Consider the following 17,081-nt stretch of genomic DNA (forward strand, 5'->3'; position numbering starts at 1 on the left):
CTGGAATGAACCACTCCTGCTGAAAGGGGGAGAGGCAAGTGGGTCTGGAGACTGCAGTCCTGCTCCCACTAATGAGATTTAAAAGTGATGGAGATGCACATCTACATAAATTGTGCAGCTTCACACCCATAAATTGGCGCGGAGCTACCGGTGCTGGAACTCTGGCTGCTGGAGACACGCAGAGATTGTGGTACCCAGTGGGGAGCCTGTGAAACTGCCTCTGCTCAAGTCTCCCAACCTGCTGCACTACAAAATCACCCCCAATATTTGGATAATTAAACCCCAATATAAGCATTCTATATTTTTTGCATCTAATTGTTTTACAGATTTATTCTTTAACATTCTTCCCATTAGCTGTTGACCAATAGACTACACTGAGCAATGTAATTTCACCTTTTTTATTCCTTAGCTCCAGTTAAATAGATTCCATTTCATTGCTCTGTCATTAGCACTGAAATGCTCCGCTTTACCTTTGAAGACCTTCCTTCTTCCACTTTCATTTTTCCTGAACACCTTGGTCTGAATTTTTAGGATAGCAGGGGCTGAGTTCCCGCCATGCTAGGAGTTGGTGGGGAACGCATCCTTACCGACTATGACAGCCCAGCTCCCATTTTATGCTCTAATGATTGTTGATTGGCATTAGGTGGGACTTCCCCACTCAGGAGGAAGCCCAGCGAGCAGATCTCTAGTGCTGCCTGCAAAAGTGCTGTCTAAGATTAAATCTTGGGAATTGGAGACCCAGGTAAGTGTAAGGGGGCTCAGGGTGGCGAGAATAGAGAAGCCCTGTGGGTTCTCAGGGGATAGACCAGGGGGGTGGGGAGGGAGGTCCAGAGGTCACTGGGCTTTAAGGGGAGGATGCCCCCAGTCTGAAGGGGGACTTTGGATGGAAATGCCCAAGATCCAATTATTTCCGGGTTTCCTCAAGGTGCTTCAACCTTCCCGCCATCCTAAACATTGAGAATGAATGGAAATGACTCAAATGGCCATTAATTGGAGCAAGAGCAGTCTTCCTATTTGAGACCTTGTACACACCAATGTAAAATCGCTTCATGGTTGGGGTGAGGAATTCCATCCTTACAATTTCATGCTCCCCCCATCTAAAGTGCCAACTGGGGGAAGCATAAAGTTCCAGCTGCTGTCCCCTGGGATATTCAGTACCCATTGCTGCCCTTTGAGCCAGATCTCTGTTCTAACCACAAGATTGTTTCCCCATGGCAATCTATGCCTATAATTCATTAATCTTCATTGTCCCACTCTGTGCATTCACAGACAAACACATCAATCCCAATTAGACACTTAAGGGTCTCCTTTACTTTGATCCCAGTTATTAATTTATTATTCCCTAATCTAGTGCTATTTACCTCTTCCAGTATTCTCTGCACTTTGGCAACCTTGGTACCCATAACCTGTCCAGTTAGTTTAAACCCTCTCTAACAGCACTAGCAAAGTGCCCTGAAAGGAACTCAATCCTGGCTCCAGGTAAATGAGTTGACAGCACAAATCATTGTGAACGAGTACAATTTGGTGGCCTTTACAGAGACACGGTTGCAGAATGGTTACAACTGGGAGTTAACTATCCAGGGGTATCAGACGGTTTGGAGGGACTGACAGGAAGGTAAGGTGTAGCTCTGATATTTAAGGATGACATCAGGGCGGTAGTGAGAGATGATATAGGTTCTATGGAAAAAAAGGTTGAATCCATCTGCGTGGAAATTAGAAATAGTAAGAAAAGGTCACTGATATGTGTAGTCTATAGGCCGCCAAATAATGATGTCGTGGTGGGGTAAGAAATAAAGAAATAACTGATGCATGTAAAACTGGTACAGCAATTATCATGGGGGATTTTAACCTGCATATCAATTGGTCAAACCAGGTTGGTCAAGACAGCCTTGAGGAGGAGTTCATAGAACGTATCCGCGATAGCTTCCTTGAATATTGTGTAATGGAAGCTATGAGGGAGCAAGCTATCCTAGATCTGGTCCTGTGTAATGAGACAGCAATAATTAATGATTTTACAGTTAGGGATCCTCTCGGAAGAAGCTGTCACAGTATGGTTGAATTTAAAATGGGGCATGAGAAGGTAAAATCCAATACCAGTGTTTTGTGCATAAGCAAAGGAGACTGCAATGGGATGAGGGAGAAGTTGGCTAAGATAAACTGGGAGCAAAAACTTTATGGTGGGATGATTGAGGAACAGTGGAGGAATTTCAAAACGATTTTTCACAGTGCTCAGCAAAAATATATACCAGTGATAAGGAAGGACTGTAGAAAAATAAATAATCAGCCATGGAAATCTAAGGAAATAAAGGAGGGTATCAAATTGAAAGAAAATGCATACAAAATGGCAAAGATTAGTGGGAACCTAGAGGATTGGGAAATCTTTAAAGGTCAACAGGAAGCCACGAAAAAGCAATAAAGAAAAGTAAGATGGATTATGAAAATAAACTAGCTCAGAATATAAAAACAGGTAGCAAAAGTTTCTGCAGACATATAAAATGAAAGAGTGGCTAAAGTAAATATTGGTCCTTTAAAGGACGAGAAGGGGATTGTAATAACCAGAAATGAGAAAATGGCTGAGGCATTGAACAAGTATTTTGTGTCAGTCTTCACAGTGGAAGACACAAATAACATGCCAAAAATTGATGACAGGAAGGATATGGCAGGTGAGAACCTAGAAACTATCATTATCATGAAAGAGGTAGCGTTGGGCAACTAATGGGGGCTAAAGGTATACAAGTCTCCTGGTCCTCATGGAATGCATCCCAGGGTAATAAAAGAGATGGCGGGAGGAATAGCAAATGCACTAGTGGTAATTTACCAAAATTTGCTGGACTCTGGGGTGGTTCCCGCAGATTGGAAAACAGCAAATGTGACGCCACTGTTTAAAAAAGGAGGTAGACAAAAGGCAGGTAACCATAGGCCACTTAACTTCTGTAGACAGAAAATGCTTGAATCTATCATCAAGGAAGAAATAGTGAGACATCTGGATATAAATAGTCCCATTGGTAAGATGCAGCATGGGTTCATGAAGGGCAGTCATGTTTGACTAATTTGGGAGAATTCTTTGAGAACATTACATCCGCAGTGGACAATGGGGAACCTGTGGATGTGGTATATCTGGATTTCCAGAAGGCATTTGACAAGGTGCCACACCAAAGACTGCTACATAAGATAAAGGTGCATGGTGTTATGGGTAATAGCATGGATAGAGGATTGGTTAACTAACAGAAAGGAAAGAGTGGGGAGAAATGGGTGTTCTTCTGGTTGGTGATCAGTCACTAGTGGTGTGCCTCAGGGATCAGTGTTGGGACCACAATTGTTTACAATTTACATAGATGATTTGGAGTTGAGGACCAAGTATAGTGAATCAAAATTCTCAATGACACTAAGATGAGTGGCAGAGCACAGTGTGCAGAGGACGCTGAAAGTCTGCAAAGGAATATAGATAGTCTCAGCGAGTGGGTGAGGCTCTGGCAGATGGAGTACAATATTGGTCAATGTGAGGTCATCCATTTTGGTAGGAATAACAGCAAAATGGACTATTATTTAAATAGTAAAAAATTGCAGCATGCTGCTGTGCAGAGGGACCTGGGTGCCCTTGTGCAGGAATCTCAAGGAGTTGGTTTGCAGATGCAGCAGGTAATTAAGAAGGTAAATGGAATTTTGTCCTTCATTGCGAGAGGGATGGAGTTTAAAAACAGCGAGGTTATGTTGCAGCTGTATAAGGTGCTGGTGAGGCCACACCTGGAGTACTGTGTACAGTTTTGGTCTCCTTACTTGAGAAAGGATATACTGGCACTGGAGGGGGTGCAGAGGAGATTCACTAGGTTGATTCCGGAGTTGAGAGGGTTGGCTTATGAGGAGAGACTGAGTAGACTGGGGCTCTATGCATTGGAATTCAGAAGAATGAGGGGATAGAAACATATAAGATTATGAAGGGAATAGATAAAATAGAAGCAGGGAAGTTGTTTCCACTGGCAGATGAAACTTCCCCTCTCTGGGGCCTCAAAATAAGGGGCAGCAGATTTAGGACTGAGTTGAGGAGGAACTTCTTCACACTAAAGATTGTGAATCTGTGGAATTTCCTGCCCAGTGAAGCAGTTGGGGCTCCCTCATTGAATGTTTTTAAGGCAAGGATAGATACATTTTTGAACAGTAAAGGAATTAAGGGTTATGGAGAGTAGGCAGGTAAGTGGAGCTGAGTCCACAAAAAGATCAGCCATGATCTTATTGAATGGTGGAGCAGGCTTGAGGGGCCAGATGGCCAACTCCTGCTCCTAGTTCTTATGTTCTCTGTTTGGGTGAAACCAGCCCAGCCTGCACAGGTCCCATATCCCCCAAAACTAGTCCCAATATCACAAGAATCTAAAGCTCTCCCTCCTGAACCTTTTTTTCCCCCACTGTGCATTCATCTGACTGATCCTCGTTTTCCATACTGGCACAATTCCCAGGAGTTATCTCATCCAGGTACTCTGTCTGAGTGATTACTTAATCCCTAGTGCAGAAAGAGGCCATTTGGACCAAGCAGTCTGCACATACTCTCCGAAAGAGCATCTTACCCACATCGCTGCCCTATCCCTGTAACCTTGCCCGTTTTCCCATGGCCAATCCATCTAACCTCTATGGATGGAGGGAGGAAACTGGAGCACCTGGAGGAAACCCACGTAGACATGGGGAGAACGTGCAAACTCCACACAGACCGTGATCCAAGCCTGGAATCCGGGTCCCTGGCACTGTGAGGCACCAGTGCTAACCACTGTGCCAACCTGCCATCTATTACTTCCCCCCCCCCCACCCCCCCGAGGTTACTTTTTTCCTGGGGAGGGAGAGTTTTACTCTCTGCTGTTTCGGGGTTATCACAATTCCAGGAAGGTGACTGTCCCATTGGGGGGTTGTTATACTATCAGACCCAGTGACTACTCTCCCGGTGGGGGAGGGCTTGGCTTCTCTTGGCTCTGTAATTGTGGCTCTGCTCCTGTTGCTTGCTGCAGTTGCCAGGATACCGATGTAAACAGCATGTCTGGAGCTGCGGCTGCCTGGGAGGGATGGACGGTTATCTCAGCCTGGACCAGGTGAGAACTGGGAAAAGATTGGGAGAGAAGCCGCTAGTCAAGGCGAGGCGAGCGGGGAAGGGGCTGAGGAGCTCCCGATGGGGAGATATCTCCCTCTCAGACCTCCACAATGCACAGTGCAAGGAGCGGGCTTTAATAGAGGGACATCTCAGTGAAACAAATTTTAAACATTCACCATTAGCCTTAACCACAAAACTAAACACAGATACTAACCCTAAAACCCCCAACCCTAATCACTATCTTAAACATCATGCTGAAAAGTCACTGGAACTTTTAGAACTGTGGTGTTTACATTTAACTACACGTGTTGTAGGTATTCAGCTTCTATTTCAGTACAGAGTCTGTACAAACTGCTCTTTGAGGTGTCCGTGTAATAGCTCTTTAAAAAAGATTTGAAAAAAAGAATTATCCAACTCAAACCACTAAACCCAAAACTTAAAATCCAATCACTAACCCTTGACCCTAAGTGGAAAGGGATCCGAGTCCCTGCATAGTGAATGATCTTGAGACTTGGAGAGGGTGCATAGACTAATCTCCAGTGTAAAAACATTTTAGTTATCAAGAAACGATAGAAGGGTTGAGCTTGTACATTCAGAGAAGGGGAGACTGAGAGGTGATCTGATTGAGGTTTATAAAATAGTAACAGGAATTAATTGTGTGATGTCACCAGGGGCTAGTTTAAGTAGAATTCTCTCAGTTCAATAACTCAAAGTTGTCCAGATACAATACAAAGATGAATGTTTATTTAAAGATTTTCAGAAAAGAAATGGGAAATAAATACCTAGCTCTTCCTCAAGCCTAACTCTCTACACAGTAAATCCTTCCCTCTCCAGGGCAAGCTCCTCTCATTCACAAATGATCTTCTTCCTTTATCACAGCTCAGTACTCTGCTTATAAAGCCTGATAAGTCTGTACAGCCGATCCTGGTTGCATTGATTCCTCATCAGTCTGCCATGTGACGTCCACCTTGGTAGGTATAGCTCTTATCCAGAAACTGGAGGATATTGGGAGGGAAATTCTGCCCTTCCAATCATACAGCCCCTGGTAAACCACAGTTTACCATACAGTTGACTGATTGTTCTAATAAATAATCTTAGGGAGAAATAGCCTCCTTCTGCACTGGAGGGATTCTAATATTCTAATCAGCACTCACAGTACAGTATATGTGGACCACTCAAACACTGCCATCTCATGCCCTAATACCACCCTGGATTTATTCACTGCTTCCAGGTGATTACATGGTGGTGTGAGGAGTTCAAGATGCCAGAACTCGTGTGGGACAGTCTGGAGTGACCAGAGGGCCTTGTCTGTCAGTATTAATACATTCCTGTCAGTTCCCCTGGTCACTATTGTTGGATGAGATGTTAAAGTGAGATGCCATCACCCTATTTTGAAAAAGAGCAGGGGAATTCTCCCCAGCTTTGGTGTAAGCCATGCTAAATTCTCCCTCAGTGCACCAGAACATGCACCAGAGTGTAGCGACTAGGGGATTTTCACAGTAACTTCATTGCAGTGTTAATGTAAGCCTACTTGTGACACTAATAAATAAACTTAGAAAAACTTTAAACTCAACCAAAAGAAAGTCAGATCATTATCACATTGTTTCTCGGAGCTTGCTGTGTACAAATTAGCTCATGATGTGGAGATGCCGGTGTTGGACTGGGGTAAACACAGTAACCTGGTCTTGTGAGACTTCTTACTGTACAAATTAGCTGCCATGTTTCCTACATTACAGCAGTCACTGCAGCCTCATTGACTGTAAAACACTTTGAGACATCCAGAGGTTGTGAAAACCACAACAAAAATACAAATCTTTATAATTTTTGCAAATAATGTGTCACATAAAAGGAGATTAGACTATGATTGTTTAATAAGGAGTGACCTTTTTGAGGTGGCAGTGTCTGTTTCTTTTCTATCCTTCCCTCTCACCCCAGTTTATCTGAAGACTTCAGGACTCTGAGCTCTTATGTGGCAATGCCAAGGAAAACTGGCTGATAATAAGGAACACCATCTGTGTTTGTTAAAAGATCATCACATTGTGATGTCTGAAGCTGCCACCGGCAGTGCTATCGAGTGGCACCTACTCAGCAATAACCTGCTCACTGACGCTCAGCTTGGGTTCCACCAGAGCCACTCAGCTCCTAACCTCATTGGTCCAAACATGGACAGGAGCGGTGAGGTGAGTGAGAGTGGCTGCTCTCGACATCAGTGACATTTGCCTGAGTGTGACCCGAGGAAAACTGAAGTCTGTGGCAATCAGAGGAAACCTGTCTGCTGGCTGGGGTCATACCTGGCACACCCACATCAAAGGTTGTGGTCACAGAGGCCAACTCTCTCAACTTCAGGTCACTGTTGCAGGAGTTTGTCAGGTATTATTCTAAGCCACCTTCAGCTGCTTAAATGACCTTCCCTCTCTCATAAATATTGTGAGCAGTTTTGGGCCCCACATCTAAGGAAGAATGTGCTGCCTTTGGAAAGGGTCCAGAGGAGATTCACAAGAATAATCCCTGGAATGAAGAGCTTGTCATATGAGGAATGGTTGAGGACTCTGGGTCTGTACTTGTTGGAGTTTAGAAGGATGAAGGGGGGATCTTGTTGAAACTTACAGGATACTGCAAGGTCTGGATAGAGGGGACATGGAGAAGATGTTTCCACTAGTAGGAAAAACTAGAAACTGAGGGCACAACCTCAGGCTAAAGGGACGATCCTTTGAAACAGAGATGAGGAGGAATTTCTTCAGCTAGAGACTGGTGAATCTGTGAAACTCTTTGCCACAGAAGGCTGTGAGGCCAGGTCATTAAGTGTCTTTAAGACAGAGACAGATAGGTTCTTGATTAATAAGAGGATCAGGGGTTATGGGGAAAAGGCAGGAGAATGGGGATGAGAAAAATATCAGCCATGAATGATTGGTGGAGCAGACTCGATGGACTGAGTGGTCTAATTCTGCTCCTATGTCTTATGGTCTAATAAAGTCAGAATTTGCTGATGATTGCACAATGCTTAGTACCTCAGATGCTGCATGCAGCAAAACCTGGACAGAAGTCAGGCTTGCGTTGAAAAGTGGCAAGTAAAATTTGTGCCACAGAGGTTCCAAGCAATGACCATCTCCAACAAAGAGCATCTAATTATCTCCCCTTCAACATTCAACAACGTTACCATCTCTGAATTCCCCCACCATCAACATCCTGGGGGCTACCATTGACCAGAAACTAAACTGGACCAACCAACTTTTACAGATGCACCATAGAAAGCATTCTTTCTGGTTGTATTACAGCTTGGTCTGGGCTCCTGCTCTGCCCAAGACCACAAGGAACCACAGAAGGTTGTGAATGTAGCCCAGTCCATCATGCAAACCAGCCTCCCGTCCATTGACTCTGTCTACACTTCCTGCTGCTTCAGCAAAGCAGCCAGCAGAATTAAGGCCCCCACGCACCCCAGATATTCTCTCTTCCATCTTCTTCTTTCGGGAAAAAGATACAAAAGTCTGAGGTCATGCACCAAGTGACTCAAGGACAGTTTCTTCCCTGCTGCTGTCAGATTTTTGAATGGAATTACCTTGCATTGAATTGATCTTTCTCAACACCCTAGCTGTGATTGTAACACTACATTCTGCACTCTCTCCTTTCCTTCTTTATGAATGGTATGTTTTGTCTGTATAGCATGCAAGAAACAATACTTTTCACTGCAAATACATGTGACAATAATAAGTCAAATCAAATCAAATATAAATACTGTGGTGTCAAGAGCAGGGCAGAGGCTGGGAATCCTGTGGCGAGTACATGGGTGTGTCAACTGCACATAAATGATTAGTTTTCATCAGTATTGATCAAAGAGAAGGACGATGAGTCTGGGGAAGGGTATGTAGATAGTTTGGGTCATGTTGAGGTCAAAAAGGGGGAGGTATTGGGGTATACAGGTACACAGGTCACTGAAAGTGGCAACGTAAGTAGAGAAGATAGTCAGAAGGCATACGGCATGCCTGCCTTCATCAGCTGGGGCATTGAGTTTAAAAATGGGCAAGTCATGTTACAGCTTTATAGAACCTTTGTTAGGCTACACTTGGAATATAGTGTTCAATTCTGATCGCCACACAATCAGAAGGATGTGGAGGCTTTAGAGAGGGGACAGAAAAGATTGACCAGGATGTTGCCTGGTGTGGAGGGCATTAGCTATGAAGAGAGGTTGGAGAAACTCGGTTTGTTCTCACTGGAACAATGGAGGTTGAGGGGAGACCTGATAAAAGTCTACAAGACAATGAGGGGTGTGGACACAGTGGATAGTCAGAAGCTTTTTCTGAGGGTGGGCACAGGTTTAAGGTGCGAGGGGCAAAGGTTTAAAAGAGATGTATGAAGCAGATTTTTTTGCACAGAGGGTGGTGGGTACCTGGAACTTGCAGCCGGGGGAGGTAGTGGAAGCAGATATGATAGTGACTTTTAAGGGGTGTCTGGACAAATCCATGAATAGGATGGGAATAGAGGGATATGGTCCCCAGAAGGGTAGGGGGTTTTAGTTAAGTTGGGCAGTATGGTCAGTGCAGCTTGGAGGGCCGAAGGGCCTGTTCCTGTGCTGGAATTTCCTTTGTTCTTTGTATGCTTGACCTCCGAGCTTGAATTGCCCCTGCCTGGCACTGCTGCCCTAGGTATGTCCTCTAGGAACACTGTCCTTTCATAGCCAATGGAAATAGAACTGACCCTTTGTTACCCAATAGGATTAATCTTTGCTGAACAATAACTTACTGTAGAAATCTCCAATTTTTTTTAACAACTGAAAAACCAAAGGTTTGATAGAAAATAAAAGAAACACAGTTTTGTTAAATATTCCTGTGATTTTTCACTCCGAGTATTCTCCAGAAGAATAATCTTCAATCCTTGGAAACTCCAGGGCAATCCTGGAAAGCTGGTAAGATGTGGGTGTATCCCAACCCTTTTATTCTTTATTCTGTGAAACCCTGTTGCAAATATTATGGATTCATTTTCCAAATTGGGCTATTTGTGTTTTTGCAGCTGATTGCCGCTGTACCGGCACGTTGGATCTGGAAGGATGACACAAAAACGCTTGAGTTGGTCAGGTATGTGATTTAACCCATTCTGTACTAAATGCTGCCCACTGCCTTCCTCCTCTATAGGGGTTGTTCAATCACTTGCTTCAGGAAAAGACTGATGGAAATTCTGACCTTGACCCTGTGCACCGTGCAGTCTGGTCCAAAAATCATTTTCATTTCTGTTTGTCAACACTTCCATTTGTAAATTCTTATTCCGCACTCCTCCCTATTTTTGTCATCTCTTCCAGACCTACAACTTTCTGAGATCTTTGTTCTTCTCTAATCCTGCCCACTTGTGCATTCTCAATTTAATTCGCTCCAACATTGGTGACTGTGCCTTCAGCTGCCTGGGCCGCAAGAATTTCCTCCTTAAACCTCGGTATCCCACTTCCCTCCTTTAAAACACTCCTTAAAATCTATCTCTTTGACCAAGCTTTTGATCACATGTCCTAATATCTTTTTCTCACACCGCACTGCGTCCAATATGTATGCAGTTGAGTTACGTGGCAGATAGTTATAAGGGCGGTAGTTTTTGGAAGATCATATGTGTTCAAGTTTGTATGGGCACTGGACCAGAAACGCACATTCCAGATGCTCCGGTTTCCTCCCACAGTCCAAAGGTGTGCAGGTTAGGTGAATTGGCTGTGCTAAATTCTCCCACAGCATACGCGAACAGGCACTGAGGTGTGGCAACTAGGGGATTTTCACAGTAACTTCATTGCAGTGTGAATGTAAGATACTTGTGACACTGATAAATAAACTTTAACATCAGGAAGTCAGACTAGACCCTAATAATTTTTTCTATTTTGGCATAAAATGTGAGGATAAGATGTTTCATTCCAGGAGTCATTCCACTGACAAATTAGGATCTTTAAAAACAAAAACAAACTTTATTTAATAACACACTCCAACAAAATGAAGCAACTTAACACTTAACAGCAGAACAATAGTTAAAAATATGAAGGAAACAACTTTTATTTCTAACTTATCACAATTTCTGTTCCAGATAAACAACATCCCCTTACAGGCTTAAAACCCCATTTTAAAGGGATGTGGAAGCTATTGAAATGGTGCAGAGGAGATTTACAAGGATGTTGCTTGAATTGGGTGGCATGCCTTACGAGGATAGGTTGAGGGAGCTCAGTCTTTTCTCCTTGGAGGGACGAAGGATGAGAGGTGACCTGATAGAGGTGTATAAGATGTTGAGAGGTATAGATCGGGTAGATTCTCATAGGCTTTTTCCCAGGGCTGAAACGGTTGCTACGAGAGGACACAGGTTTAAGGTGCTGGGGAGTAGGTACAGAGGAGATGTCGGGGTAATTTTTTCACTCAGAGGGTGGTGGCAGAGTGGAATCGGCTGCTGTCGGTGGTGGAGGAGGCAAATTCGATAGGGTCTTTTAAGAGACTTCTGGATGAGTACATGGGACTTAATAAGATTTAGGGTTATAGGTAAGCCTAGTAGGTTTGGGATATCATCAGTGTAACTTGTGGGCCAAAGGGCCTGTTTGTGCTGTAGCTTTTCTATGTTCTATGTTCTAAATACAGTTAGCAACCATAAATATACTTGCTATAAAGAGTGTAGTCAGTCTTGGTGCTTTCAGAGAGAGATTTTGAGTTTCAGAGCAGCTTGCAGACCTCTAAACTCCAGCCAGAACTGAAAGCTGTTTTTCTCTGCTACATACCTAGCTCCTCCCATTAACCAGATTATCACATGACCCTGTCAATCAACCTAATCAGAAATCCCAGGAGAAACCTTCATTTATAAGCAAAAAAATCATTAGCTCTCTCCTAACTAAACAGTAGATGGCTCGGATGAATATTTAGCTACTCTCCCAGAATCTGAGCTGCTTTTCCTGCAGATATACTGAGTGCCTGTAGAAAAAAAAACTGAATTGCAAAACATTGCCCTTAAACATAAAAACTCTATAGCAACTAATATTGTCACACCTTCCCGTTAAAAGAAATGAGCTAACAATGTGAGAACATGGCTTCACTTTCTAAAGTTTTATCAGATGCAGTGAGCTGTGATGAAAAAAGAGATATTAGGACATGTGACCAAAAGCTTGGTCAAAGAGATGAATTTAAAGAAGGGAAGTGGGGTACAGAGGTTTAAGGAGGAAGCTGAAGGCACAGTCGCCAATGTTGGACCGAATAAAAGTTTTGCACACTATTACTACTCTTATATCTAAGCGCGTAAATCTAACAGTAGCACGGTCCGGCTCAGTCCGTCTTTTCCACTATTGAATGTTCCATCCTTTTTCATCAATGTGGTGATTAAGCATCTACAATCATGTTCTCTCTTCCTGCCAGCTGTATAACCTTCAAATTAAATAGCTGTCATAATAAGCTCCATCTAAACAGAGTTTTTAGATTGTGGTGGTGAGCTGCCTTCTTGAACCCGCTGCAGTCCATGTAGTGTAGGTACACCCACGGTGTTGTTAGGGAGGGAGTTCCAGGATTTTGACCCAGCGACAGTGAAAGAACAGTGATATATTTCCAAGACAGGATGCTGAATGACTTGGAGGGGGAACTTGAAGGTAATGGTGTTCCCATGTGTCTGCAGCCCTTGTCCTTCTAGACAGAAGTGGTCGTGGGTTTAGAAGGTGCTACTATCGATGGAGATTTGGTGAGTTGTTGTTTCCTATATTGTGACAGTGATTATACTTTAGAAGTATTTAATTGGCTGTGAAATGATCTGTGACACTCTGAGGTTGTGAAAGGCACTATAAAATGTAAGTGTTTTAATTTGCTCTGGGTATAAGACCGAGAGCTTGCTTCTTGTCAGCTCTCATTCCTGCCAACTTTAATATCCGTGTTTTTGTCTTGCAGTTTGTCACCGGCAGCAGCAGTTGCTAATGTTGGACCACACAGGTTGGAGCCTCCCATGAACCAAGGGTTTCAGGAGTGAGTGAAAGACTTGCAGAAATAATCAGAGTGTAAGAAATAGGAGCTGGATTAGGCCATTTGATCTCTGGACCCTGCACCACTCCATAAGATCCTGGCTGAACTTGGACAAAAACTCCATTTTCCCACATAATTCATGGTCCCGTTGTCTGCATTGGTCTCAAAGATCTGTTGATCTCAACCTGAATGTACTCAATAAATGAACTGAGCCCTCTCGCTCCAAAAATTCCCAAACACTTTTGTTAAAGAAATTTCTGCGCATCATAATCCAAAATAGCCAACTCCTTATCCTGAGATTGTGCTCCCATGTTCTAGATTCCCCAGTCAGGAAACAACCTCTCCATAAGATTTTTATGTTTTCATGAAATCACCTCCTATTCTTTGATTATCAACTTATTCTACTAAAGCTCTCCTTGCAGGACAGTCTTTTCATCCTCATAATCAATCTAGTAAATCTTCATTACACCCTTTTAAAAGTAGATGTTTCCTTAGGTATGGAGACCAATTGCACTCCAGGTATTTTGGTAAGGCCATTGCTGATGGTAAATATCGAGTTGTTCATATTCCTGAAGGGAAACTTGAAACAACTGCCCTCATATTTGTTTGTGCAATTTGTACATTATGAGGAGAGGTTTTGAACTTCAGAAACTATTTCCTCAAATACTTATGGTTTTATAGCAAAGGAAAGATTTATTAAGAAAGAGAAAGAAACAATAAAATAAATTAGAAATACACAAAAAAGACAATGATTATATGTTGGAAGGATTTAATTGGCTATAAAATGCTTTGTGACCTTCTGAGGTTGTGAAAGGCGCTATGAAAATGCAAGTGTTTTTATTTTTTCTGAGTGTAACATCGAAGGCATGCTTTAGGTCCAACTCTCGTCCCTGCCGATATTAATATCCATGATTTTGTTTTGCAATTTGCTATCAGTAGCAGATGCTAAGCTTTACACCGTATGAATACAGTTCCAAATAATCTTGATTTAACTACCTTCAGAGCTAATCTTCCCCAATCTGTTCAGCAACACCTGACAGATTTTAAGATCTATTAAAACATGATTATTTTTACCACACGGTGCCTTTAATTTTCTCTTGGGGAGACCTCTGAGGTAGCAGCAGTTGGCGTTTCAGATCTGGCTTCATTCACACTGCATGCTGGATGTTTGACAGTGATTCTGGCTGTCTACTGAGGTCACCTTCATAGGTGTTGGTATCTCCTCAAATGCATTATTTTTCTTTGATCTCACCCAGGATCTTTAGAACTGGTCTCACCCAGGTTTGATTAATTTCATCGTGGGGCGGCATGGTGGCACAGTGGTTAGCACTGCTGCCTCACAGCACCAGGGACCCGGGTTCAATTCCCAGCTTGGGTCACTGTCTATGTGGAGTCTGTACATTCTCCCTGTGTCTGCGTGGGTTCCCTCCCACAATCTAAAGATGTGCAGGTTAGGTGGATTGGCCATGATAAATTGCCTCTTAGTGTCAGGGGACTAGCTAGGGTAAATGCATTGGGTTTGGGGATAAGGGTCTGGGTGGGATTGTGGTTAGTGCAGACTTGATGGGCCGAATGGCCTCTTTCTGCATTTTATGATCTCTTTGCTTTAGCTTTTAGAATTTAATAGAAAAGTGAACTCACTCTGCCCATACTTTACCTATGATACATTTCCTTCATAACTCACATACCTTCTCCTTCGAATCACAACAACCCATTCAAATCTATTCATGCTCTATAATCACCCTTATGAACCTTACACCTTAAATAAATGTCTGTTTGAAGTCCTGCTAAGCTCAGTAACATATCAAACCCCCAGTTTACGGTCACCCTGTCCCTTGCTTTAATTGGTATCCATTTTCCCTAATGGTTTAAAAATATGACAAGAAAACTACCGAGAAAAAAAGACGATTTCTTAGGTTTTCAGACAGGCTTTCTTGATATATAATCGCAGTAAGACTTGTTTATTCGTAGTTGCTTAGTAATAATACATGATTTAAATTTTTCTGAAAACATAAACATGTTGATGAAACTTTTCACTTTTCACTTTGAAGACGAACGCAAGAATGCCAAATTTCAAAAAATCACAACAACTTATGCTATAGGAGGGAGGATGCTGATTGGTGATTCTGTGATTGAGCAGCACTTGCTGAACAATCCTGAGTGTGCTAATCATTACTGTAACAACTAACCTCAGTTCATAAAGTGGCTCATTTATGCTTGTTAGAAGTGACATAGATTCATAGACAGGGACTCAATGTCTGCAAACTAAGGGAATATGTTTAAACTTTCCACCATTCTTGAATTACCCAGGAGCGTGGGGAGGCTGTAGTTCCCTATTGCTTTCTCCATGACAATGTCTTGGCCAATCAGAGTTGACTTGTCAACCAATCCGAAAACCCTTTTGTCCTGTAGTATGAAATTGTTGTGGTGGTTTGAAAGTTGACATTCTTGAGTTCTGATGAGTATAAGATGAAAAGCTTCAACAGCACCCCTCTCTTTTCAGCCAGACTTCCTTACTCTAATACTTCAAACCACTTACAATAAAGGCTAACATACCATCTGCCTTCTTAATTACTTGCAGTATCTGCATGTTAACTTTCTGTGATTCTTCCAGGGATCTCTCTGAATGCCAACATTTACTTTCATTTTATAAAGAATATTCTACTTTCCCTACACTTCTCTGCATTGTACCCTATGTGCTGGCCTCTTGCCCATTCACTAACCTGCTTATATCCTGTGCCTCCTCATATTTCTCCCTCATACTTTCCTGACCAGCTTTGCATTGTCAGCAACCTTGGATATGTTACACTCAGTCTTTTCATTTAAACCACAGATATAGAGAGCTGAATACTGCTCCTTATGACAACTCACTGGTTACAACCTGCCAAGCTGCAATGGCAGGGGATGGTAGTTATAGTGGTTATGTCACTGGGTTAGTAGTTCAAATACCTGTATGAATGAGTTAGAGATATATGTTCAAATCCCACCGCAGCTCCTGGGAAATCTGAATTCTGTGACTGAATAAATCTAAAACTTAAAACAGAAGCTCGTGGACTGTTGTAAAAACCCATCTGGTTCACTAATGTCCTTTAGGGAAGGAAATCTCTGATCTGGCCTACATGTGACTCCAGAGCCACAGCAATGTGGTTGACTGTTAACTACCCTTGGAAATGGCCCAGCAAACCGCTCAGTTAAACTGCAGTAACTGTAAACCTTGCTAGAGATGCTGAGATCTTGAGTGACTTTAAAAAAAAGTGACCAGTTTCTTCCTACCCTCTGTTTCTGTCCATTAACCAATCCTAAACCCATGCCAATATTTCATCTCCAATCCAAAAAAAGCCTGATTTTGTACAATAACCTCTTACATTAATTACCCTTGATCCAACACTTCCTGAAAATCCAGTTTTCTTCATATCCACTGATTATTCCTTTTCTACCTTCCTAGTTACACACTCAGTAAATTCCACTAAATTCATCAAACATGATTTCCCTTCCAAAAAAGGTATATTAACTCTGGCAAATCATATTGAGATTTTCCAAGTGTTCCCTTGCCAGGCTTGTAGGGCTGAATGACCCATTCCTCATTCTCATGTTATTGGGGTTTGGAAGAGTGTATCAGAACATGAAGTAGCAACAAGTTCCTGCCACTCGGTCTGATTCTTTGAGGAGTTTATGATGTTTAAAGGAGACGGATACAATTTAAAACTCAATCATTAAATATGTGGCTGCAACTGAGCTGAAACCTTGGAGCGTTTCTCTCTTTATCGCCCTTTCCAGCATTTTCTGTTCTTAATTTCAGATTTCCATCCTCCCCAGTGGGGTAGACAGAGACCATCCCCTCTGGTGGGGGAATAAGGAACAAGGGTAAAAGATTACAGCCAGTCCAGCTAGCAAGCTCTTCACACAGAGTACTGGGAAACCAGAACTCTCTTCTCAAAAATCTGCGGATGCTGGGATCAGTGCAAAGTTCCAAACTGAAATTGAGAAGATTGTTTGCAGAATGTTCCCTGAAGGGTCACTCAGAACGGAAACGCTAACTCTGTTTTTCTCTGCCCACAGAAGCTGCC

At 42.7% G+C, this 17,081-nt stretch overlaps 1 protein-coding gene across 1 annotated transcript in view; it reads left to right on the forward strand.

The window, feature by feature from the left end:
- Nucleotides 1-5,000: 5,000 nt before the first annotated feature.
- The window catches only part of ppp1r36 (protein phosphatase 1 regulatory subunit 36), a 35,297-nt gene continuing 23,216 nt past the window's right edge, over nt 5,001-17,081 (forward strand). The window contains exons 1-3 of the mRNA XM_080202095.1: nt 5,001-5,072; nt 10,076-10,140; nt 12,943-13,017. Of these exons, the coding sequence (XP_080058221.1) occupies nt 5,046-5,072; nt 10,076-10,140; nt 12,943-13,017 (167 nt within the window). The 5' untranslated portion in view covers nt 5,001-5,045. The remainder of the gene's footprint in view (nt 5,073-10,075; nt 10,141-12,942; nt 13,018-17,081) is intronic.

Source organism: Carcharhinus amblyrhynchos, chromosome 14 (assembly GCF_965287045.1).
Source record: "Carcharhinus amblyrhynchos chromosome 14, sCarAmb.v2.hapA, whole genome shotgun sequence".
In the NCBI taxonomy this organism is placed as follows: Eukaryota; Metazoa; Chordata; class Chondrichthyes; order Carcharhiniformes; family Carcharhinidae; genus Carcharhinus; species Carcharhinus amblyrhynchos.